Source organism: Phoca vitulina, unplaced genomic scaffold, assembly GCF_004348235.1.
Source record: "Phoca vitulina isolate PV1807 unplaced genomic scaffold, GSC_HSeal_1.0 scaffold9, whole genome shotgun sequence".
Lineage (NCBI taxonomy): Eukaryota > Metazoa > Chordata > Mammalia > Carnivora > Phocidae > Phoca > Phoca vitulina.
In genome coordinates this window covers 21,696,039-21,722,497 of record NW_022589712.1, presented here as the reverse complement: position 1 = coordinate 21,722,497, position 26,459 = coordinate 21,696,039, and the positions used below count along the sequence as shown (strand labels likewise).

Below are 26,459 nucleotides of genomic sequence, written 5' to 3'. Positions count from 1 at the left end.
CATATATTGGTATTAAATATAAGAAATCTGAAAATAATTTGATACTCTGTTGAGGTGTTGTAGAGAGCTTTCCATGAAGTAACAAGGGATGTACATGCATTTGTTCCACAAATAATAATGGTCTCCCATGGGTAGGGCTTTGCTGGGGCTAGGAGAAGAGTGGTGAGTCAGAAATGGTCTTTGACTCCAAGCAGATCGTGGCCTACGGGAGCGCAGCATGCAAACAGGCAATCACCGAGCAAGATAGAAAGTACTCTGGAAGGCCTGAGCGCATGGAACTAGGGGAGCTTGCAGTGGGGACCAAATTTCGTTCTTAGAAGCAGATATTTCCAAACTGAGATCTGAAGGAGACAAGGAGGTAGTCAGGTGAAGGAGGGGAATTGGGGCAGAGGTGCTTTCTTGGCAAAGCGAGGGTCACGCGCTGTTCTCAGGTTTGTTCTAAAAGTGTTGACCTGATGGAAGGAGCCATAGTATAATAAACAGCTATCGTCCAGACATAATTGTTTTAAAACATAGTATCTGTATCAACCCAGAATGAATAGGCACCCCTTCCTTAACCTTCTCTTGAAAAGATAATACTCCTATACACCATCAGTTTATATCATGTCTTCAGGTCGTATGGTAATAAAAAATATAAAGACTTCATTCATTACCTCTTAGATACAAGTAGAGAGTTTGTTTTCTACCAACATGGTGTTAATAACTATCAGCCAGTCGCATTCATTGAATAGACCTCCTGTTTAAAGCATTGTGTTTAATGGGATTTTAGACATGTAGACAAAAGGAATTTATAATTTAGTCAGAAGAGCGTACTGTTGGCACACAGGGACACACTGCTCCCTTAGGGTTCTCCGCAGAGTAGCCGTAAGTACCGGCTATATGGCAAACATGCACACAGCATTGATAGGGGTCGCAGAGGACGGAGGTGTGGATGGTGCTCGTCCACAAACGCCAGGAGCTTGCACACAGCATGTTCACTTTTCACCTAGTTGGGATTGTCACTCCCAGCTGTCATGGAGTGAACATGTCCTCCCTCCCAAACCCAGAAACTGCATTCTTGGGGATGCAGCTTGAGAATTTGAAACTTTAGACAGAAAGAAGTAAGATCTTAGTGATAGACCTGTGAGGACAGGCTAAGACCTGCAGCATGAAAGAGAATTGAGGTTCCCAGTGTTGCAGATGAGTCTGATGGGCTCTCACCGTGGACAGTATCATCGGGCTTCATCTCTGTGCGTTATGCAACTGTCTAATCTTACAAAGAGTCACATAAAGAGGTATTTAAAGAGCAGACCTATGCCCCATGTCAAAAGACTGACAAGTCAACAAAGGTTTATATGTTTTATGTTAAAATGAAATGATTTACATGTGGCATCAACTTGTATTGTTCTCGAACCTAATTGACGTTTGTGACTCAGTGGCCTTCTGGTTCAGACCAGGGAGGTTGGGAGAGTCACCACTTAGTTAAAAAGACACAATATGCAAACAGAAAGGCACACATACGAAGTAGCCTCCGGTAAATATTGAACAAGCAGCTCAGACCCTAAATACCAGTAAGTTTAAGGGCAGGAGGGGACTGTGGTGGGCTTCATGGCTGGGGGAAGAGAAAAGAAAAGCTTTATTGATTACCTACTGTAACTTGAATCATTCTTATGGTAGTTATCTATGTAGATTGAGGGGATATAGTAAAAAAAAAAAATGGCAGTTCTCACTTTGCACTCACTAGTATGAGAAATGAAACAGAAGAAATAATAATAAAATGGGATGCATTCTAATATTAAAACCCTTTCTGGTCATTCAGTAATGGGAGGATATATCCAGTAGAGGCTTATTAGTCTTTTTTTTTTTTTTTTAAGATTTTATTTATTTGACAGACAGAGACACAGCGAGAGAGGGAACAGAAGCAGGGGGAGTGGGAGAGGGAGAAGCAGGCTTCCCGCCAAGCAGGGAGCCCGATGCGGGGCTCGATCCCAGGACCCCGGGATCATGACCTGAGCCGAAGGCAGATGCTTAACGACTGAGCCACCCAGGCGCCCCGAGGCTTATTAGTCTTGTCTTAACGCTGTCTGATGTTTTTTTATTGTGCTCCATTGTTAAAGAAATGCTGCTTAGCTCTTTGGACCAGAACTGTATTTTAATTTATTTTAATTTCAATCAGCCACCATTAGAAATAATACGGATGTGAGTACATGAATGAACATTCAGCGTCTCCGCTTTCCATAACGAGAGACAGACTGTTTCTCCTCCAGTTAGGCTAAAATCTTGTGAAAGGCTTCTGTTCTTGGGTATGATTTTTTTTTAATGAATTTCAACCCTTGTCTTTAAAAATTGTTACTTGTGTTTACACTGCAAAACAAATGTGATATTTTGGGGGATTCTGCACCCTCTGTACCTGGAGTTGTGACATTGTTTGGAAAAGGTCAGAGGAAGTTACTGGAAAACAGGAAGCTGCCCTTGTGCACTGTGAGAGCCTGAGAAAATTTTCATAGTAGAAAATAGTTTATTCGGCAATGCACTGTGCTTCCTGGAAAAGAGTCTACAGAGTCTCCCTGAGCATAGAAAATGATTGATTTTTGACCATAATTTGAGACAGAGCTCAAATCCCTTTCCTGTTGGTGGGGCTTGAGTTCTCCTGAGAGAAAATCCCTGCACCCAGGGTAATGGTAGTCCAGTCACTGCCTCGCTGTCAGTCCTCGCGGCATTGTGCGCAGTGCACTGACCTACCACTCTCGGCGCCCTTCAGTTTTGATAAATTTAAATGTAGCACCCCTGCCCCGAGCCTTGTCCAGCAGCCGCTGCTTCATGGCTGGTGTCGGCCCCTGATGGCGGACACTGACACTTGTCCTCAGTGTAACTTCATCAGAGTAGCTCGTGCGACCCTGTTTGATCGCAGGAATGATTCATGTACCCAGACAGTGCACCCCGCTTTGGCCTTCAGCCTGTGCACCTCTGATCCTCATTGCCGCTGGTATGGCCCGCCCCGCTGGTTCCGAAGGGCCGAGCAGCCACGTGCTTGTATCACTGTCCCCATACGTCTTGCTCCTTCTGTTTATATGGTGTGTGTGTGTATCAGTCTGCTTCTGTTCACTTTCTCATTTGTAGAGAACCCTGAAAACCACTCTGCGACACCAGCAGCTCCTCTTCCGTCTCCTCCAGCTCTTCCTAAGCCTAAACCCAAACCTAAGCCCAAAAAAACACCTGTGCCTCCAAAAGGGGCTGCTGCCGGGGCAAGCCCCAAGGGTGACGAAGTGCCTCCTATTAAAAAAATTACCAAGGCTCCTGGTAAGCAGGCACCTGTCCCTCCACCCAAGCCAACGAGCCGAAACACGACCCGAGAGGCTGGTGAGTATGCCCCCTGGGGGCTGGAGTCTAGGGTGTTTGGCTCTGGGGTGGGGCTCCTTGCTTTTTCTAGGAACGGTGGCCTTTCTGGTATCTGGTGTCTTAGAATGTAACACCGGTGGATTTCACTCTGCCCCAGAGAATACCCAGGAGATTCCTTTGTTGTTGCCTCTACCAAAGGAAAGTCAACCAGTTGATTAGTTGACCTCATTAGTTTTTGGGTGAATAGACCTCTTTCATTCCAAGTATCCACTATCGGTGTAAGAACCAGTAGAAGGATTCAGGGTGTAGTGTGCCTGATGAATGCCAGTGATCTGATATCACATTATTTACACATCGCCTGGCCTTCTGCCTATTTGAGTTTATGGGTGGCTCCTTGGCTTGGATTTTCCTTTAAAATGTATATGATCTTATATGCATATATCTTATATCACATATAATCTTATATGCATATAAGAATATGACACTTACGTCTTTGACGTTTTTGCTGGAGCTTAGTATCTTAAATCTATCCACAGACGTAGTCATTTCTCTACTGACAAATGACAAAGAGTTCACGTCACTCAGTCCAGCTCCGCCCCACCACTCTCTACTGGAATCACAGCTTTTTCATCCGAGTTGAGGGTCACATGCTCAGTGTTCACTGTCCACCCTCATCCCCAGACTTGCGTGTGTTAGAAGGAATAGCATTCTACAGGTGTAGTTACATTCACTATTGCACATCACCACGGGTGGTTTGGGCAACCTACACACAACGGGTAATGTCTGCCCAGCGTTCCTCTCAAATCAGTTATGCTTAATGCAGAGTGGAGCTCCCCGTCTTCTAGTCAAGTGGCGTAAAGAAGCCTACCATGTCGTCCAGCTGCAAAAAGGACAGTAATCAAGTATACCTGCTGGATGGCTTTTTCCGCTAACACACGCATAAACATTCTCCTGTGTTGTAGCAAACCTTATTTTTCTCAAAATCAGTTATTTTCTTGCAGTTGGCTACCAGGATATGCCTCCGTGTTGATCTTTTTCCCTCTGTCATTTATACCCATACTGCTCAGAGAATGGCTTACTGACAGTATAGCAGAAGTCCACATACAAATAGATATTTCTCTACCTGTGCTCCTCTCTTCGGCCTTTGACCTCGAGAGTCTGGGTGTCTTCTAATAAGCTCTGAAAGGAAATGTCTCAGAGTGCTGTGCTTACGGTGGCGACGGGCCATTTCCTCAGGTACCAACTGCCCTGTGTCCATTCTTGTTGGCATCGCTCTGGTTCCCAGACTGCCCAGCGAACCTGAGGAGCAGTGCTTGAAGTGAGGCAGGCAGTGATCCACTTCTTAAAGAAAAGCCCCAAACAATTGCCCCGTGCTTGGGAATTACACAAACTTTCTCACTTCCTCCTGCCCCAAGGGTAGAGGCTCAGTATTGACTTGGCTTGGGCTCTCTCATTTCTCCCAGAAGAAAGCTGGTGATTAATGCCAGGGCAGGGTACAGTTTTCATGAGAGATTTTGAGTTATATCCAGATATTTTACTTGAAGGTTTATTTATGGGCTCATGATGTTCCTAGGAGAATAATACAGTCACATTATTATCCATTGTATTAAATAAGGTTCCACTGGCCCATAGTGTGAATAACAGTGTTGCTCTTCTCAGGCCGTCCCAGAGAAACAGGGTTTCATTGAACTATACCAACAAACCTGATGTGCAAGAATGCCTTTATCAAATATTGGTAATACTCCTTCAGATTCCAACTGATACTCCACTTGTAACCATTTAGAACTTTCTATGTGGTGACTTTGTTTTATTTGAATAATGTTGTCCTTCTAGAAAAGTTACTTCAAATGCAACTCATGATTTTTAGTCAGATGTTTCCATTCTTATAAAAGCTATCAGTTAGGATTCTTCTTCAATTCCTCGGTTAGTATAGGCCTCCAGATAACCAGATGCTGACTTCGCACATTCAACTGCTTCATGAGTGAAGTAAGGTCAAATCTCCTGTATTTTTTTTTTCTTTCTCATTGTTACACACTGTGTTAACAACGAAAGTATTTAACCGAGGAGAGGTGGCTTTACTTTTTTAATCATGGCCTAATTCAAGGTAGCTTAAGTGACATGGTTGATTTCAGCAGTCTTGTCATTTTAAGAGAAACTTAAAGAAGTATCTAGAGAAGTGTGACTTGAAGCTGCACCCCAGGCATTGAAAAAATTGTCTTTTTTCCTTAAGTCGAGCTAAAGTTAACTAAAGGTAACTGTTAGAAAAGAAAGAATTTTCTTTAAAAATATATATGTATAGTGCACATTAATATATGTATGGGTATATGAAAGGGATTCTGTTCAATTTACCTACAAAAGTAACTGAATGTATTTAGACATCAAATCCTTAGATCTGTGTTGTGAAAAATAAATTTAGAATGGACTTAGATTGTAGAAGTATGCTTAATACCCTTGTCTTATTAGCAAGTGAAGATTGTTAGCTTCAAAGAAATAGTATGAGCAGGCCCAGACTTGGGGTAGTGTGAATTCTAGTTGTGTGTATCTAAAATAATAAAGCCCCCAAGCCATAAAGATAGCTTTTAAGTCTGGATCTTCTTACCAAGTGAGACTCACACTTTTTTAATATGTCAGAGTTGATGAAGTCTTACATCTCATTGTCTGTTCCTTTATTTGTTCTTCATTTCTTGACCCTCCCCCAACTGACTTCAGTAAAGGTAAGTTATAATAACATCTGTTATGGATTGGCTCCCTGGTACTAACAAGATATTTTGTAATAGTTCTGCGGAAGATAGTTTAACCCCTCATGAAAAAGAAGGAATGTACCACATTACAACAGAAGAGGCAATTAAGAGAAATTTGTAGATCATACAGGTCATGAAACAAAAGACTATTCTCATAGGAGTTTAAATGTGTTTCCCAAAATGATATAAAGAAAAGGAGAGTTAAGCTCTTTTTTTTTTCCTGAAAATTGTTTGGTTGAAGGCAATCATATCCAAAAGCAGGCAAATGCCTTCTAGTGGCCCCAACCATCCTCTGATGAAGACCCTCTAGGAACATAAGAGGTAAGGAAGATGGGCTTTGTGAGGGTGTTTGTCACAAGATCTGAGAATGACATTCTTTCCCTTCAAATTATTCCAGTGCTACCCATGTAGACATTTTTTGTAAAAAATAATTTTTGATATTTTGTGGGTTTCGGGGGTTTTTAAATTTAAATTCAATTTAATTAACATACAGTGTATTATTAGTTTCAGAGGTAATTTAGTTGCATATCACACCCTGTGCTCATTACCTGAAGTGCCCTCCTTAATGCCTATCACCCGGTTGCCTTTTGATATTTTGAAGGGGACTTGCCTTTCTAATGCGGCCGTGTGTTTTCTCTCTGCCTCATCGCCACTGCAGATGGAGGTGCGGCTGGCATGGCAAGCTTCTCTCTCTCGAGCCATGGGGATAACTGGTTTAGAGTTGAGTACATTTGCTTTTGTTCCAGAAAGGAGCCAGAGGGATATACCCTGGCCACTCTGAATGTGGGCCGCTCCATTCCCAAAAAGACATCATTGAACATGTAGAATTTGTGATGAGCCCAACCTGTCCGGTTATAGGACAGCTGCTGTCTGTCCTTTATACACTGTGATGTCCCTTCTTTGGGGCATGCAGGGACTCATTCAGGTGACCTATAAGACAAGCAGCTGAGGATTTCCCTTTGGCTGGTCCAGCCAGAAAAACTAGAGGGACTCCTCTTGTCCCTTAAGTTTTGCCTTCAGCATCACTGGCTCCCTCCTAGATTCGGGGTAGGAAGGAGGCAGAAAATAAAACCATTATCGTTATTAGCCTATTTCCTTTTATTTCACAAATGTAAACATTTTACAGGGAGCATCATAATTGACAATTGCAACTCATTTGTTTGTTTAAACAAATTTAAACTCATTTGTTTATTCTTTGACTTTTAATGCAAAATCTCTCTATTTTAGCTGGTTCCTCTCATTCAAAAAAAACAACTGGGTCCAAAGCATCAGCTTCACCATCTACTTCCTCCACCTCGTCTCGTCCCAAAGCTTCAAAGGAGACACTTTCTAGCAAAACAGGGACAGTGGGAATCACAAAGGGCAAGAAAAAAACTGGCAAGCAGCCAGCCTCTCGCCCGTCCTTGGATGCAACCACTTCTGGCACATCTGACCTTAAAGGAGAACCTTCTGAGACGAAGGTGGAGAGTCTCAAGCCTGAACAGACTGTCCCTGGGACCGATGAGCAGACCACAGGCAAATCTAAGTCTGCAGTCCCTCCACCTCCTGTGGCTTCTCCACCTCCTCCCCCCACCCCTCCTCTTCCTCATGAGGAGCAGTGCGCTTTTGCCTCAGACACTCCTGTTGTCCTGGTCAGCAATGGAGCTGACCTGCCCATCCCTGCCTTAGACCCAAGTCAGCTTCTCTGGACCGAAGAGCCCACCAACAGAACCACTGTCCTCTCAGGCGCTGGCTTAAGTGTTAGCAGAGAAAATGCAAAATGGTGAGTCGGGGCATAAACCCCCGTATTGCATCTGTATCCCCTGTGAAACATTGTGCTAAAGATCACTAAACCACTCTATGGGAATTGAAGGAACCTACTTGGTTTGGTTTTACAATGTAATCTAGTGATTGTTAGGTAAGCACACGTATCATCCAACCATTGGTTTTTTCGTAGCCCTGCCCCAGGAATGTCACAGGCTACTGGAGAAGATGGCATCGGTCCTACTGACAGGTACCACTTCAGATCTGTGGCTTTCAAGTAGATTTAGAGCCTGCTTCATCACTGTTCAGCAATCCCTTTTCTTTTTTCCCAGGACAGTTCCCTTTTCTTTCCTTACAGTGGTTATTTTAAGTCTTTACTACCTGTGTCCAGATGGCTCACCCACTCCTGCCTACCTTCATTACAAGTCACTTAGCCTTCTCTTTCTCGAAGAAAATAAAACTCTCAGATTCCATCCCTTTTTCCACCAGCTTCAGAGGGGCCCCCTTTCTTGCTTCCTCAATTCCCCACCCAACTCCAATGTTACCTCCTCTCTGATGCATTTCAGCACTCATCCAGACAGAACTGGTTGGTGCAACTACTCTACTCTGGCAACCCTTTTTTTCCTCTCTCCATGGGACAGAGCTAAGCAATATATCTGTTTGCCTCTACATCCCTGGCAACCAGTACAGAATCTGGAATGCCATAGACATGACATCATCCAGTTGTCCAAGCCAGAAACTGGGGATTCATCCTAAGAGTTCTCATTCTTCTTCATTCCCTGCATCTAACTCCTCACAAAGGCCTGTCCACAAAGGCAAAAAACCACATTAGCTCTCCTGTCCCACAGGTATGAAGAGAGGGCTGTCGGCGTATAGTAGTTGTCATAACCAATTCTGTCTCGGGAAGTCTTAGTGTTCTTAAATCCAACCTCTCCTCTCCTGTTTCTAAGAATAAAACTAAAATTCACTCTTGTGATCATTTAATATTTTCTCTTTTAAAAAAAGCTTAGTCATATTAGACTTAAAAAAATTAGTACATTAATTAAGTTGATTTGGATCAAGAGACTAGCGTCGTTAATTATTCAATTGCTGATAATAATCACCTTCATTTATTGAATAGTTATTTAATGTCAGGAACTCAGTTATCATTAATTCACATAAGTCTTCCCTGAAATATCTCTGTTTAATAGATGAGAAAACTGACACTGAGAGAGGGAAAGTAGTTTGCCCTAGATTCCCCACTTAGTAAGTAGCAAAGTCAGAATTTAGGCTCAGAGCTGCACACTTAGAGCACTCTATGTTCTAAGAAATTTTGTACATTTCCAAAGCACTTGCTTCTACTTCTGCAGTTTCTTTTGTGTTTGTTTCTTGTTTTTTGTTTTTATCATTTTGAGCACTATGGTTTGGAGGAAAGCCAAGGAAAGATAAATGTTAAATTATAAATTATTTTATTTGTTTGACACATTAATAAACAATATGGGAGAAGACATTGAAAGGAATGGCTATGATGTCTGTAACACTTCTAGCACATAGCAAATGTCTTCATTTAATTATAGTGTGTGTTTTCCAGCATTGCAATGAACTCCAACCTTTAGAACTCAAAAATCATTCTTTGAGCATATATTTCTTGCTTGCCTTCTATGGGCTGGGCAGTGTACTCAGCACCAAAGATACAAAAGTAAGCAAGATGGGGCACCTGGGTGGCTCAGTCGGTTGAACATCTGCCTTGGGCTCCAGTCATGATCCCAGGGTCCTGGGATCGAGTCCGGCATCGGGCTCCTTGCTCAGTGGGAAGCCTGCTTCTCCCTCTCCCTCTGCTTGCCGCTCCCCCTAATTGTGCTTTCTCTCTCTCTCTCTCTCTCTGTCAAATAAATAAATAAAATCTTGAAAAAAAAAGGTAAGCAAGACCAAGACATTATAGTTAAAAATAGTTCTTACCAACATAATGTCCAACATGCTCAGGAAGTACAAATATTTAAGACAGGTCTGAATAGATTGAATATATGGGTTTATTATTCACTATACTAAAGGACACGGTACAACAAAGTGATTCCTTAGATAGTCTTTGGCAGTGAGAGAGCCCATATCCCAAGGTGACTTGACGCTGTCTGGTCCACTTCCTCAGACATGTAGGGAAGCCACTATATTGTGCTAAGCACTGTGCTGCATGAGGAGGGGGGCTTAATGTCAGTCTGCAGCCCAAGTATGCACAGGATTGTCGGACAAATAGGCGAACGTCTGTTCCCTATTTCCACTGGAACTATGACCAGAGAGCAAGCTTAGAACATCATTAGACATCGAGATATTTATATATAGATTTTTCTGTCACTCTGGATAACTATAATCCTTTCCTAGAAGGGGGCATTGAGATTTTCTTCTCTGTATGTTCTTCAAAGTTAAAATTTAAATAGCAGTTCATTCCACAGGAGTGGTTTGTTTGCTCTTGAGTTAATGAGCCTGGAATAGGTAGTCTCTCAAATTTTTTTCCAAATTCTTTCTTCCGTTTTTAAGTAGATATTTCAGTTAGAATTTCTAGCTCTTAGTCACTTGCTTTACTTAGAACTTTCCCTCAGTTATGTTTAGTGAACGAATGTGTGAAAATCCTGTCATCTTATGAAGAGGCTTCTGTTTGGAATACAAATATCAAAACTTTAAAGAAGATAAGTGGCTATGTGTAAAAATATCTTCCTCTATTCACATATTGCAGGGTAGTAACAATGTGGTAGATTTCTATTTATTGGCGGCTTCATTAGTATCGTATAGGTCTGGGATAATTTAAGGCGGACACTAAGAAGCCCATCTGGAGCCCATATCCAAAGGGGACTTGACTGTGTTTAGTCCCATTTCCACGAACACTTGAGTTCACTGTTTTGTCCAATGTGCCCAAGACACCTAGGGGCAAATGAGAGGCAGGTCATGAGTTGATTGACACAAATTTGGAATACGATAATTTACTATTAAGTTAATTATAATCTACATAATATGATATGAATATAACTTACAATATCAAGTATAAAATAAAATACAACATTTAATAGGTAGATTAAGAGTCTTAAGTCTGGGTTCTAGAATGGAGTTGATACCTTGTTTTGGACAACGCACCCATGGTCTTCTCAGGTTCCATGAACTGCAATTTATCTGTCCCCTTATACTGGAGAACAGATGTAAGTTGTAAATGTATGCAGAAGTCTTTGAAAACTATAAAACATTATAAAATACAAATGATGACATGAAAATAATGATAGATATCATAATAAATTAGTGAGCGGTGACAGAAACAAATACCAGGGCTCAGCCCTGAAGTATCTTTTGTTCTGCTCTTCAGAATGTGTTATTAATTGACACATCTACTAAATGTGCTGTGGTCACCCACAATGGCAGGCTGTTCAGACAAGGATGGCCTCCAGTGGAAGTCAACTAGAAATCCAGACCGTGGAAAAGTTGTCCATATTTAAAAGGAGATTTCATACTGTGGTAACAGTGTGGTGGTTCCTCAAAAAATTAAACCTAGAATTACCATGTGATCCAGCAATTCTACTTCTGTGTATATAGCCCAAAAAATTAGAAATAGGTACTTGAATAGATATGTGTACACCAGTGTCCTTAGCAACATTATTACAACAGCCAAAAGGTAGAAGCAGCCCAAATGTTCATCGACTGATGAATAGATAAAATGTGGCGTATATATGCAATGGAATATTATTCAGCCTTAAAAGAAATTCTGACATATGCTAAAGCATGGATGAACCTAGAAGACATGCTAGGTAAAGTAAGTCAGACACAAAAGGACAGATGTTGCATAATTTTGCTTATATAAAGCACCTAAAATAGCAAAATTCATAGAGACAGAAAGTAAAATGGTGGTTGCCAGGGGCTAGGGGATGAGACTGGGGAGTTATTCTTTAAGGGGACAGTTTCAGTTTGGGAAGATGAGAAAATTCTGGAGATGGGACAGTGGTGATGGTTGTACAATGGTGTAAATGTCCTAACTGCCACTCGACTGTATACTTTAAAATGGTTAAAATGTCAAATTTTATGCTGTGCATATTTTACTCAATAAAAATAAATAAAATATGCTGTGCATAGTTTCCCCTTTGAAAACAAGAATTTTGGCTGTTGGCTTTTTCTAATAAGTGAAAATTTTTTAGAGTGCTTAGACTAATAACCACAAAGTACAATTTTCAATACCTCAAATTCTGACAAAGTTTACGTGTTTTTATTACTCAAAGAACTTTTTTGGGGGTTTTTTTTGGTTTTTTGCTTTTTATTTTTTTTGGTTTTTTAAGTTAATGAAAACAGCAAGCACATGCTTTGCACAAAACGGTCTTTCAGAAGTGTGACATCCGAATTTGGATTCTTCTGTTTTTATCAGAAGGCAATTGGGGATTTTCTGAATCTTAAAATGAAGATTACATTGTTTTTGATATATGTTTTCGGTATGTTTTCAATGACATTTTTTTTTTCCTATTCTAGTCTGTGAAAACTGGCAGACTTTGTATATTTATAGTAACTTTAAGCCAGAGACTCTTACCAAGCTAACTAATAGAAAATTATTGCATACGTGCACATCACCTTTCTTGTATAGAGTGCGTTGACCTCCCCCCTTTTTCCATGTCACGTTACTAACGTATTCTTGTGAGGGGCAGTTTTACAAATGGAGAAACTAAAACACAGAGACAATACATGATTTTTTGACTTGACACACTGGCTGTGATGAAAATAGGATTAATTCATACATCAATTAAAGAAGGTATGTTTTTCTGTCACTACCCTTCTAGGTGTTGGGCTGCAAATCAATATGAATCTCACTTGTCAAGGAACTTTGAGGGCTGAGATGGCAGACAAGTGAATGGTGGTCGAGATGCAGTGTGCTAAGTGCTCCAGTGGGGTTGTCTTCAGATCACCTTAAGAGCCGGGAGGTGGGGCAAGGATCTAGATGGAAGGCCACTCAAAGATTCCTGAAGAAGCCACGGCTTTAACTGAGGCTTGAAGGATAAGTAGGAGTTACAGGTACAGAATAAGGATAGACAAAGTCAAATATCCAGAAACTTCTAGTCCACTGTTCTTTCCACTGAGGCCCCATGGCTATGGAAAAATCAATTTGCAAACTATAGTTTTACCATATTCATGTACTAAATATATCAGACATCATCTAGTCATTCCTTTATATTTTATAGAGGAAGAATCAAAAACCTTGAGAATGAAGTCCTACCGTATACTCCTGTTCCATTTCACCATCTCTACCTGCCTATGATTGCTTTCTCCTTTCGCCAACTTGAGAGATGCTCATGAATCTCGGGCTCCTTCTCATGGTGTTGGTGTTGTCCCCGAGGGTTGCTCTGAGCTTCACTCCACCCCTGTGTTCTTGTGCCTTTAACAGTTTTACAACCAAAGATGAGCCGGGAAAGGTGGCAGCTCAGCTACTGACTCCTGGGCTGACGGGAGAATCTTCAGAATCCTTCAGTGCCCCTGAGGATGAAGGCCAGAGGGAGGCCCAGGCCAATGACTCGGACTCTGATGGGCCTGTCTTGTACACTGATGATGACGATGATGAAGAGGAGGAGGAGGACGGCAGTGGAGAAAGTAAGACTTTTTTCAAGAGGTGGGGAGGAAAGTGGATGGTGGATTGAAGCAGGTGCGTTTTGTAGATTACAAAAGCCATCGGTGATCAGATAGCTGATGGTTTCTTTCCCCTCATATTCTTTTCTCAGATTAGAATTGTGTGTGTTCTAAGGTTTAGCTTTTGATGACAGGCCTTTCCAGAAGATGGTTCCACAAGGGCCAGGGGGTCAGGCCTTTGTCTATGAGGAAGATATGCACATTTGTATTTGTGCAAGGAATCAGAGCTTTCTAATGACAGAGGTGTTTTCAGAATGATCAGAGATGGCCCTTCCACTCTGAGATCTTTCTTTTTTTTTTTTTAAGATTTTATTTATTTATTCATCAGAGAAAGAGAGGGAGGCAGAGGGAGAGGGAGAAGCAGGCTCTCCGAAGAGCAGGGAGACCGATGCGGGGCTCGATACCAGGACCCCGGGATCATGACCTGAGCCGAAGGCAGACACTTCTGACTGAGCCACCCAGGTGCCCCCCTGAGATCTTTCTTAAGTAAAGAGCACAAACTTGGATTCACTGGATTACTTAATTGGAGATGTTTGAGACTTCCACTCACTTTTATACCAGGGTTTAAAGAGAGGGGAGGGAAGAATGAGTTGAGAAAGACAAATACCTTTGAAGAATAAAAAAAATCGTTCTTCCACATAGGTGAGATAGGATGCCTTTTAGGAAGGAGTGATACAGTAGATTAAGCCAACTGTTTATATATAACTTAGGGAACTGGAAAGTGCTCTTTTTTTAAAAAACTTCTAAGCATCATGGCTTAGGAGTAGTTCACTATGGAATTGAATTTATACATTGTGAAAAGTTATTAATGATGAAACATCAGTTTGTCAAGTTCCTTTTAGTTTGTACTGAAAAACAATGACAAAATCATTATCATCCACCTGGTATTAACTATCCTCTGTTGAGGATTCTTGATAATTAAGGATTAAAACATTGCTACCATAGGTAAACTTTTTCCAGCATGATTTTTGAGTGGAGGAAAGGGGAAGACAAGAATTAACTGTACAGTATAAATAAAGGAGCTATGTTTTTAAGACTTAGAAAAGAGAGTGTTACACAATCTGTAATTTCCATGATACGCCATCTCAGCAAAATAAACTTCAAAATCACTTTCCAAATGATGAGGTGATATTTGCAAGTTTTTTCATGGTGCCCCGACATTTTTCAGGACATTTTTAAAAACAGTTCTTCAGTTTTTCAAAATGAACTACATCCAACTCAGAACTTTTTTTTTTTTCCCTGAGGTTAATTAAAATTCCACTCTTGCATTGGATAAAGAATTTCGTCTGGACTCTGTTTAAAGTCCATGCCACGTGTAACCTGAGTGCTGCTTGCTTAAAGCCTCTTTCTCTGCATTTCTGCCTTTTCCAATCCTCAGGTGCTTTGGCAAGTAAAATACAACGAAGGGATACTCTTGCTATCAAACTTGGCAACAGACCATCAAAGAAGGAACTAGAGGACAAAAACATCTTGCAGCGCACATCTGAAGAGGAGAGGCAGGAGATCCGACAGCAAATTGGAACCAAGCTCGTCAGGTAATGGCTGAAACGTTCATACAGCACTGACCAGTTCATACTTTTCTCCCAGCTGAGATCATTGTGAATTCCTTGGGTAAGGGCACACCTGGCCTGTGTGGTTTTCTAAAGTTGGTCCTGGATGGTGAACCACTCCAAGAACTTGCCCTTTGGTCCAGCCAGTCTGTGGCTTTGGCATCGCCAAAGCCTGAACCAAGTGTCAAAAAACTTTTTCTATTAAGGACCAGTCAGGAGGTGGTGTTGGAGCCACACCACTGTGCTGTTGTGTGAAAGCAGCCATGAACGTTACATAGACAGATGGGTGTGGTCATGTTCCAATAAAACTATTCACCAAAATAAGCAGCAGGCCAGATTTGGTCTGTAGGTCATAGTTTGCCCAACTCCTGGTCTAATCCGTGGACTCTCTGGCATTCCTGTGACTGCCATGAGGTTCTGCCCTGTGGGCCTTGGGACTATAGAAATAGGGAGCTAGCTACAATGGCCATCCAAGTCAGGTGACTGTAGCCCCCCTATCATAACCGTCCCCTTTTAACTTCAAACAAATTGTTATCTGATTTCACATTCTGCCTCCAGCCATTGTAGGGTTTCTGCTTTGGCCACCAGCGCCTTTGGAAGTCCATTGAACTGGCAGTTTTAATAGAAGTGAGTGCCATTGTTTGATGATCAATTTAAGCATATTTAATAGTATTATCTATTTTGCTGACTTCTCTCACTCTGCGTAAACAACAGAGTGCATCAGTTGGGAGAAGGGAGCCGTCTGGGATCCCAGGGCAGGATTTGGAACTGGAAGAAATCCCTCTCCTTGCTTGGAAATGGAAGACTTCTGTGACTGTGTTGGATCTGCAGGCTTGGCCTGGGGGTGCAGTTCCAGAGGCTCTTCTCTGTTTGACAGATGGGGCCAAGCAGTGGCTTGTGGTGGGGCAATGAGATGCTGCACTAAAGCACTTGAGTGCCTGGATCGTAGCAAGCACTTAACAAAATTAAATATTTTTATTAGTACTTTAAATCATTATATATCGGTTAAACAGCTAAAACATTTTTTAAAATTAAACCCCATATTGGCACCTTTGTTCAGTATTTCTGAAGAACAACTTAACAATATGAAGAAAAGGAATCGTAAAGCGGTCTCTTTCTTTACGTGGTCATTCCATTTGAGAGACGATACAAGAAGGAAATAATCCAAAAGGAAAACAAAACCTGTACACTTTACAAAGATGTTTATTTCAAGGCTATTTATAGCAGTGGCAAATTAAACCAAATGCTTGAAAACAGGGGACTGATGAAGGACATTGGGAGAAGTTGACATGGTGAACTAAGCGTAGGGCAGTGGTTTTCTGACTGCCTCATCAAGGAGTTCTTGGAGGCGATACTCGGGCTTCTGTGGGGCCACCAGGGGCGGTGTGGGGGTGTCTGCGGTGGGATGGGAGGTGCTCCTTCACCCCATGCTCAGCCATGAACAGCCTCTTCTGTCTGTTTTATGTAAGGATTCTACCCCAACCCCCCAAGGTTTGAGAGCCTCTGTAAGTGTACACATAAACCATATCCATAAAAAATTTTATTTGAGTGGAGATTTTAGTGTTCAAAATGTGTAAATTTTACAGAATTGTTTTTCTACAAACACCGTACATCTAGTCACTGTCATTCAAAGATTAATCACCCATAGTCCCTACCTTGGGGGACTCTATGTGTAGTGGAAGAGACAGAAGGACATACTGCATGGTGAGGTCAATGAAAAGCACAAGCATGTAGGTCAAGAGAACTAGGAATGAGGCTGTACTCTAACACGCTAGTACTTTATCTCAAGCAAGTGAATTAATCTCTCATTTCCTCGTTTGTAAAATGGGAACTGGCTACTCCCTTGCCGAATTATTTTGAGGAGCCATGATAATGTAAATTAAGCACCTTGCACAGTGCCTGGGACTTTAAAAGTATGAACTAATGAGAACTATGATTATTGCCTTATCTTTATTACTACTTGTGTCGTAAGTGCTCTCACAGCTGTGTGATCTGTGTGTGACCACCGCGTAGGGCAGACAACCGGGAGTTTAAAACTCACTCACGGGACAGGTCAAATGCCCACCTGCACGTTACTATTTTAGTCATTTGTAAGATTTCAGTAGGTGGAGAAAGAGAGGAGGGCATTCCTGAAGGAGGAAACTCCATCAGCAAAAGGAGGAGGATGTCTTTGGTGGAGAATACGGTGTGGATACGTAACAGGATACATGGGTACGTGGGTGGCACCTCATCTGGCTGGCGTGGTAGCTCCCTGGGTTCTTCTGTAGGCTCAGTTATGTAAGTTACTTTCAAAGTGGCTCTGACGAAGATTAAACTTTAACAAAAATTTTAATGAGGTATTTAAAATATCATTGATTTCAGTTCTTCACTCCATTTCTGCCACAGGCATAACATTAGAACTGATAGTATCTTATATTAAGATTACCTTCATATATATGTTTACTTTGCACAAACTCCTCCTACATCCAGAAGGAATTTTACAACAAATCTGTGATTAACAGCAAATTAATACTATAAGCAAGACCAAGAACAAAGTTATAAAGGGTTGTTAGGTCATTCAGCGTTTGTGTACATATAATTAGCTACTAATCACAAATGAGCCTGGCTTTTGTTTTCTTTTTTTTTTTTAAGAGTTTATTTATTTATTTGACAGAGAGAGACACAGCGAGAGAGGAAACACAAACACAGGGAGTAGGAGAGGGAGAAGCAGGCTTCCCACGGAGCCGGGAGCCGGATGCGGGGCTTGATCCCAGGACCCTAGGATCATGACCTGAGCCAAAGGCAGACACTTAATGACTGAGCCACCCAGGCACCCTGAGCCTGGCTTTTCTTGAAGGCAGATAGAAAGGGCCCATGTATTTTAAGATAACTCTATGTGTAGTATAAATCCATTTGTGGTCACAAAAGCAGTATTTCTTTTTTTTTTTTTTTTTTTTAAGATTTTATTTATTTATTCGACAGAGAGAGACATAGCAAGAGAGGGAACACAAGCAGGGGGAGTGGGAGAGGGAGAAGCACGCTTCCCGCTGAGCAGGGAGCCCGATGCAGGGCTCGATCCCAGGACCCTGGGATCATGACCTGAGCCGAAGGCAGACGCTTAATGACTAAGCCACCCAGCCACCCCTCAAAAGCAATATTTCACTTGAAACTCTGTGCAGTGTAGACCAAGCATCTTTTGAGTTAGTATGAACTCTCAAGCAGAAAACTTTCATAGATTCTAATGATCTGTGTATTAATTAGGAGACAGGGAAACTGTTCTAACAGAGACCAAAAAGTGCAGTGGTCCAAATAAGACACTTTCATGTGTTTATTTCCTTTTCACATAACAGTCCAGAGGTAGGTGGGCTGTCCAGGGTGGGTGGGGAGCTCTATTCCTTGCAGTCAGCTGGGCACCCAGATTCTGTCCTGTTGCTCCGTGGATATTCTCATCTGCATGATCCAAGCTGGCTTACGTGACCATGTTTAAGTTCTAGCCTGTGGGGGAAGGAAAGAGAAAAGGGAAGGCACACTTAGTCATTTTAAGGGTAAAAAGCAAACGTTACAAATACCACTCTGCTCACATCCCATTGCAGGGACTTGGTCACATGGCCACACCTTGCTGCTGGGAAGGCAGAAGTCTGTAGTTGGGAGCCACAGCTAGATCTCAGGAGGTTCTAGATCTAAAAGCAAGATGGAAGAATGGATAATGGGGAGTAGGTAGTGGTCTCAACCACAATCTTTAGTCTCCAAACTAACAGAAAGGATGGTAACCTATTTTGTAGGTTTAAAATGGATTTGTGTTTCTCAAAACAGGAAAAAAAATAAAGCTTTGTGTCTTTGTTATTTTATTTTGCATCTCCCACCAAGGAGGCCTTGTTTGTAACCTGCGGTATATCCTTTTTGTCATCATAGGAGACTTAGCCAGAGGCCCACAACTGAAGAATTAGAGCAAAGAAATATCCTAAAACGTGAGTATCTTATATTCTACAATGATTCCTCATGTAACCATTAACAAGCTCCCTTTAGAGGCAATCTATTTATCAGTAAGAAACCTTAATATATTTGTTATTCACAAATGATCGAAATGGCCCATTTAGATCACATTTTTATATAATTTAAAAACAATTTCTTGAAGTTCATATTTTGTTTTATGGCTTTGAGCCTGGTATCCCCCAGACCAGAGTCACAATTGTGACAGTTGTTTTTAAGAGAGATGAAATATATTCCATGTATTCTTTTACCCAGATATGAAATAGAAGAAAATGCTCTAGTCTGCTTGCAAATAAATGTCAAAGAAAAGGCCAGAGAATCCACAAGGAAATAAATCAAACATTCCTATATTATTATTAATAATACAGTTTGTTGCCAGGTTTAACAAATGACTCAATTTAAAACAGAATTATGGTGAAAGAAATTTTTGAGTCCTTTTCATTTTCCTTTGTTATGATAACTCTGTTTCCCTCTTGAGTTATTTATAATTTCTCAGCACTTAAGGAGTTCTCCATTCATTTTCCTACTTTATTTTCCCATTCTATTTTCCCCTCTGTTTTCTTTGACTTTACTTCTTACTTCCTAGTCCAGTAGAACTTCATTGGAGTTCGTATGTTAAAGCTATAAAACTAATAGACGCGGTTTGACGTTATATAGTATATCAATGTGGTTACCAACCACAGTGAGTTAAGTAATGGATATTTTTAAATTGAGCCTAGCTGCAGTTTTATATATTATTAACCTGGTTTCAAAAGAGCTTTTTATTGTATAAAATATCAAAGAGCACGGATGGGCAGAGCTCCGGATACCATAGTAAGAAGGCACGGGCATGTGGGAAATTTTTCTCAGTCAGGCTTTTAGAGTCAAATTGGCTTGTCTGGATGATCCCCACTCTTCAATCTGAGTTGTTTTCTTTCCCAAAGGAACGAAAGATTTTAATGGCATGTTTATACTATAGTTGCTCTTACTAAGACAACCCAACCAGGAGAATTGCCGGTCTATGGGATTCTTTCCTTGGAATGTTCTTGTCTGGCTCTTTGTGACCAAAAACTGGAATAGAACCCAAAGAAGGACTGAAGTGACCATCAGTGGGTAGAAGAGCCAGTATGGAGATGGAAAAAGTCATGGCGAGAAAAGAAAAGAAAGTTGTGTTTTAGTGTTCTGAGGAAGGATGAAAGCAGCATCTAATTTTGACAACAACACAAAACCAAAAAAGCTCATGGCTTTTGACAATAGGTTCCTGGAAAATATTTGTTGAATTAAATTTTAGGTAAGCTCAAGTGCAGACCATAAGCTCCTAACACACAAAGATTATGTCTTATTGGATACCTAATGCAATACCTAGAAAAAAAAGGAAGACCAGATTCTGGGTAATTCTTTCCTGCTTCTGAGAGACAAATAGTGCCAAACCACACTGGTGTTTGGTTATTTGAGGAACTGTTTCATAGATGTAAAAATTTATCACACGTTGATCTTAAGTGCTATCTTGGCTTCTGTGCCCCATTTTCCTGGAGGTTCAGGGAAGAGGGAAACGCCAAAGTCAACTTCAGATTTGACTCCAGCCCTTTTCTTACTTCCTTCTTAGTTTATCTAACTATGCTTATTCTGGAAACAAAAGACACATTTCCAGTCTGGAGAGGCTGATAACTGGCTTATGATCTCCTGACATAATATTGTATAGCCAAGGGAAGCAGAAAAGAGAACTGGTGGAGGTCATCCAGAGCATTCCACTGAGCAATCCCAGGGAACTCAGCGGCATAGCTTACAATACTTTATTCAGCCTCTGTTTGCCTCTGGGTTCTTCCACATAGATTGCTCTTTTTTGTTTGTGTATTTCATCTCCGGCTTTTGTTCAAAAGCAATATGACTGACTCTTTAAAGAAAAGTCTGTGTGTGACATGGTGTGTTTTTTTTTTTAAGGACACTTATTTTAACTAGGTCATCTTGTCTTGACAGACCAGGGAACTCATTCACAGCATAAATTCATTCAGCAGTTGTCAACTCTGAGCTCATCATTAGTTTAATAAACATGAGCCAGTCAGTGCTGATCACTTTCACTGGAGACCACAGGACACATTTTATCTCTTAGTATTTCATTCCCACTATCCACCTTACCCCATCGCTTTCCTATTTTACGGAATTGAGGCTTTTTAGAAGAACATATAAAGTTACATTTAGTTGTACATTTTAGAACCGATTCCTTAATATTGTTAAAAGTAGAAGGTAAGTTTTGGTGCTTGAAAGGTCAACGTTTGCCTATCAGGAAAAGAGATGTTCATGAAAAACCTTTTATAGCACAGGGATAGAAGTTACAGATCTATTTAGTTGTGACTGTAATTCCATCTCTATATTCTATAGAGAAAAAATGTATCAGGTCATTGAGTGCTGCGTGTATTTTTTCCCAACATTTTATTATGAAATTTTTTAAATATAGAGAAAAGTTGAAAGAATTTTACAGTAGACACCCATATATGTACTATTTATATTCTACCATTAACAACTTATCACATCTTTTTTTTTTACATTTTATAACATCTTGCCTTATCACGTATCTGTCTTTCCATTGATCCATGTTATTTTTTGATGCATTTCAAAGTAGATTTATAAATGCATTTTCATTTGTTAAAAACACCCTTATAGAAAAACATGTTAAATCAGCAAAAAGAGAAACAAACCCACAAAAAAATAGTTGGCTTTTTTTAGCCTAGTGTATCCAGATGGATGACTCAAGACTGTAATATTTCAGGTGCTGATGTTTTGGTGCTTTTCTGTCTTCTCCTTTTAGCTCATCCATAAAATGCTGTGGGCAACACTTGCTAGCCGGGCAGGTTTCCTGCAGTGCTCACAGCTGTTAAACTACATGCATTGTTTGTGTGTGATGGCAAACACTTCCTGTGGCTGTTCTAGAATACCCCTCCTCCCCACCAAGCCCTGCTCTGAGGAGTTACTGAAGGCAAGATTTGTCAATGAGCTACGTCATTTCCTTCACGAATATCCCTCCAGTCTGTTTAAAGGGACCAGAAAGGTTTACATCCGACTTTATAATTGGCCCTCTAATAAGTAAACGAAGGAAACATTTAAAAAACTCAGTGAATTTTTTAAACTAAGATTTAACCTTGATTCTTTGTAAGAGATTTTACAAGTATTTAAAAAAATGCAGAACAACAGTCATGCTGACTTCCCTCCACCTCTCACTTTCTTGAACTTCTTTAAAAGCACAATTTCAAATATGGAAATATGTAAGGAAGTCAGCTCCTGATGTTAAAAAGAATTCCCAAGTGGTAAAATCCTGTTTATTGAACTCCCTCAACTGCAGTTGGCCCTTCTTTTTTTTGAATAGGTAACATGCTGTTGCCCGGTGCACACTGTGCTTAATAAGATGAAATTATCGAATATCCCCTTGTGAAAATTAAAGCATTTGTTGGCTTTGAGTCATATTTGATACCCACTTTTCTGTCTTTGAAAAGTACCTTTAAAAATACAGCACAGTCACTGTATAGGAGGAATTGACTAAAACGCTTTGAAGATTTTATTTTCCCTTTTATTAGTAATATCATCATAGGCGACCTTGTAAAGCCTTAGTTTGAATCACATGAACCACAAGTTTGGCTCTTGTCTATTATGTATAATTTATAACCTACATGCCTTATCCAGCTCATGTAAAGTAAATATTTGACCCTAAGGGTGTATTTTAAGAATACCAAAGGACAGATATTTTGTGAAGCAATTAGAAAAACCTACAGTGTTTTCATAGGAAGAAACCTGAATTATAACAAAATTTGTTTGACACACAGGCACTTTACTGAAAGTGTACTCACTGGTTGTTTCTTATTTTTGAAGAGTGATTTCAGTTTATGCTTATTCTTTGTCTAAATAACCAGACAGGTCATCCTCTTTCTTATGAATTAAAATTAGTATTTTGGAAGAATGTTGAAACTTTTCCCTGTCCAGATAAGGAAAATTAATAGAGAGTTTAGCATGTTCAGTTAACAAATACAGTTGGTACAAATATTGAATATTGATATTTTATTTGTGATAAAAACAATCTTAGTGGTAAGAAGTCTATTTGAATTTTAAAAATAAATTTACCTTTTCATAGAGGAAACTTTTCTTTTTTAACCTTTCAGTTGAGCCTTTATGTCATGTGATGTTCCTTCAGCAGAATTCATAACAGCAGCTTCTAAAAGACAATCTTTTTTTTTTTAAGATTTTATTTTTTTTATTTGTTTATTTGAGAGAAAGAGAAAGCACAAGAGGGGATAGGGTCAGAGGGAAAAGCAGACTCCCTGCCGAGCAGGGAGCCCGATGCGGGACTTAATCCCAGGACTCCGGTATCATGACCTGAGCCGAAGGTAGTTGCTTAACCAACTGAGCCACCCAGGCGCCCATAAAAGATAATCTTTTGTAAGCATTGGTGTCCAAGAAGTAAAATCTGTGCTCACTTATTGAACAAATGATGAGCTGCTGGAAGCAACAGAGAGAAGTTCATCAAATAAGCAACCATTAAAACCTGAAGGGGGTGTTTATTTCTTTAAAATTTCTGGTCATTTTTCTCTTCATCCCATCCATTGGACAGCATTCATTAAATTGGCCATTAAATTGTACCATTAGGTGAAGCACTAGAGAAACAGAAGACTTTGGAAAGTCAAAGTCACAAGAAAATAAATCATCCCCATCAACAGTACACCATAATAACCCCATTCAGAACATTCTGGTTTGAAGGCAGAGTCCAAAGAAATGACTGCATTTTGCTTCTGTGGAAACCAAAGCAGACAAATCAAGTATTTTGGTTGGATTTGAATGGAAATCAACTCAGACATGCATCAGATGGTTCTAATTTGCTCTTTTGATATGTCTCAGATTTTCATGTGAAGGCCAGATCCAGAAATAAATGTTTATCTGGATTCTGATGAATTGTGCTTATAAGCCCAAGAGATGTTCAGCAATGAAAGGTTTTCACCAGAGTGTGGGCACTCCTGTAATTTTTTTCAGAATGGAATATGAAGTCAGGAAGTTAAAAGGCTTACAATTAGTAAAGAAACCAATCCCATAAGGAGAAAAAGTAATATATATAAATTAATGATTGATCTTTCTGCAAAACCTTTTGACAACTTTTTAAAGATGTTGGAGTGTTTGGTCACTAAGTCAAATAATTGTGGCCTGATCTACTTTTCTGATTATAAAATCACTTATAGTAACTAAGTCTTCATGCCTTTCCTCTCCCATCCCCATTAATAAACAGAAAAGAATGAAGAAGAAGAACAAGAAGCAAAAATGGAACTTAAGCGCAGACTCAGCAGAAAGGTGATGAAACTATGACTGTTAATGAGCATGTGTGTTTTGAGAGCTACTTCATTATTTAAATGCAAATCAGCTGTCTGCCTTTAAATCTAACATTGAGGAATACTTATTCCTATTAGCCAATAACCAATCATAGACATTAAAATCAATGTAACGTATACGATGAGTTATATTTATATTTACAATTGCATGCTATGCTAATTTTGAAAAGCTAACAATCAAGTTTTAAATTACATTTACTGATTATGAAAATAACATATAATCTATGTGAATTATTTTTAAGTGCAGAAAGGAACAAAAAAGAAAAAATCACACAAATGTCTTTTATTCAGAGATAACCATTATTAACATTTCAATATATAGTTTTTAAAAATGCTCACATTTTCTGTGCAGTCTTGGAAATATTCAGTAAATATGAAATTGGAGACCTGCCACTATTCCATGTGAGCTGGGTCAGTAATTTATTACATGAACTTGATCACCCAAGCTGCCTGCCACGGTGCTACCCACATTGACGAGTGCCTTACCTCCAAGACTCAGAGAGTTGTTTCCACCCATTCGTGAAAATATAAATCTGATACCTGGGCCATCACTCTTTTCTGGACGTGTTAATAATAGTCTCAGGAAAAATTAAGCACTATCAGAGTTTATATTTCATGATATTTCATTATAAATCTGTATTCAGTAATTCTTCAGATATACCTTTCACACTTGGATAAGGCAGGATGAGTAAAATATGACATCTGCGGGGAAGTGTGTGACCTGACCCACATTTATCTGGGCTGGCTGGGGAGTCCACAGCCAAAGCATTCTAAGGCAGGGAGAAGAAACAACGTTCCCATGGAAAAGTTGGAGACTGTATTTTGAGAGTTTTTGGTTTGATTTTTAGGGAAAAAGATCCTTAATTCATCTCTCTTTTTTTTTTTTTTCGAAGACCCTAAATGACAAGTAATGATCAAGCTGAAAAAGATTCTATAAACTGAATTCCTAGAGATGGCTCTTCTAACATTCAGTGGCTGTTAAGTTACCAGCTGCAGATAAGCAGTAGCCCCTCCTCATTGTTTCAGGCTCACCCCTGCCATACATAATAATCTTTTCTCCATCCAGTTGAGCCCCTCCAGGAGGCAACAGAACCCGCCCTGACCCCTGACCCCTGACCCCCACTTGCCTCCACTCTACAGAGCTCTCTGCCATAGGTGCGGGACGTTCCATAGCACGAATAGCACAGTCCTAAAGGGCAAGACGGGAGGAAGAATTTCTGACCCATGTGGTCTCTGGTCACTTGCCTTTTGGGCACTTCATAGAGGCCTTGGTTTCTCTACCTCCTTAGCCCCAGCTGCCCCAGCGAAGCAGTAAGAAGCTAGCAGTGGAGACTGGACAACAACTGAGAGTAGAAGAGAACCACTTAGATCATTCCTCCCTCTGTCCACTGCCTACCAGGGCTTTAGGAAGCTAGAAGGAGCCACGGTTGCCATACTCCAGCTCAAGTGAGCTCAGAGTGCAGACCCAGGCCTTCTAAGAGTCCTTGAAGGACCTGAGTATTGACCTCGTTCAGCCTCTGATTTTACTCAACAGGAAACTGAGGCTCAGGAAAGGGGATTTTTTTTTTCACCACAAAAACATCATTTTGTGTGTCCTAGTGCTTAATTTAAAAAAAAAAAAATTGAATCTGTGCAAATGAGGAACCCTTCCAAAGAGGACCACTTAGACAGTGGATGGTCCCGCTATATGCACAGTACAGATATGGATAGAAAAGGTACTGGAAATGGACCCCATGGGTACAACAGAGGCCTGGGTCTATGACGTCTTCAGACCGAGAGAGGCCACAAAACATGAACCTCAGGAGAAGAGAGTAGATGATGCCTGTCAGCCAGGGGCCAGGACTCTTTAGTCTCTCAGAACCAAGAATCTCTTACTCCTGGGCTTCGGAAAGAAGAGCAAATACACGGGGCTGAGTGGATTAAATAGAACTATAAATTTGAATTTGACAAAGACCATAGGAGGAATCCAAGTTATTAGAAGTGTCTTAATCGTCTCAGCCTATTTTAAGCAGTTCTGGCGCACTGAATGTACTCTCCCGTGCCCCTGCTGATTTCTGCACAGCATCTTTTGCAAGCAAGGGTAATGTCAAATCTGGGCATGGGTCCCTAGTCTCTCACAGAAGACCGCTGTAAGCACACCCTTCACCGGACCGTTTCTTTGTCATAACTTTGTGCGT

At 40.5% G+C, this 26,459-nt stretch overlaps 1 protein-coding gene across 6 annotated transcripts in view; it reads left to right on the top strand.

The window, feature by feature from the left end:
- Positions 1-26,459, top strand: part of PHACTR2 (phosphatase and actin regulator 2) — a 196,171-nt gene that overhangs the window by 140,144 nt on the left and 29,568 nt on the right. For 4 of the 6 annotated variants that reach the window (XM_032407752.1, XM_032407753.1, XM_032407750.1 and 1 more), the window contains 6 exons: positions 3,100-3,339; positions 7,287-7,821; positions 13,183-13,385; positions 14,800-14,956; positions 18,863-18,918; positions 24,183-24,244. In XM_032407752.1, coding sequence (XP_032263643.1) covers positions 3,100-3,339; positions 7,287-7,821; positions 13,183-13,385; positions 14,800-14,956; positions 18,863-18,918; positions 24,183-24,244 — 1,253 coding nt within the window. The remainder of the gene's footprint in view (positions 1-3,099; positions 3,340-7,286; positions 7,822-13,182; positions 13,386-14,799; positions 14,957-18,862; positions 18,919-24,182; positions 24,245-26,459) is intronic. The other 2 variants (XM_032407754.1, XM_032407755.1) reach the window with 1 other exon arrangement.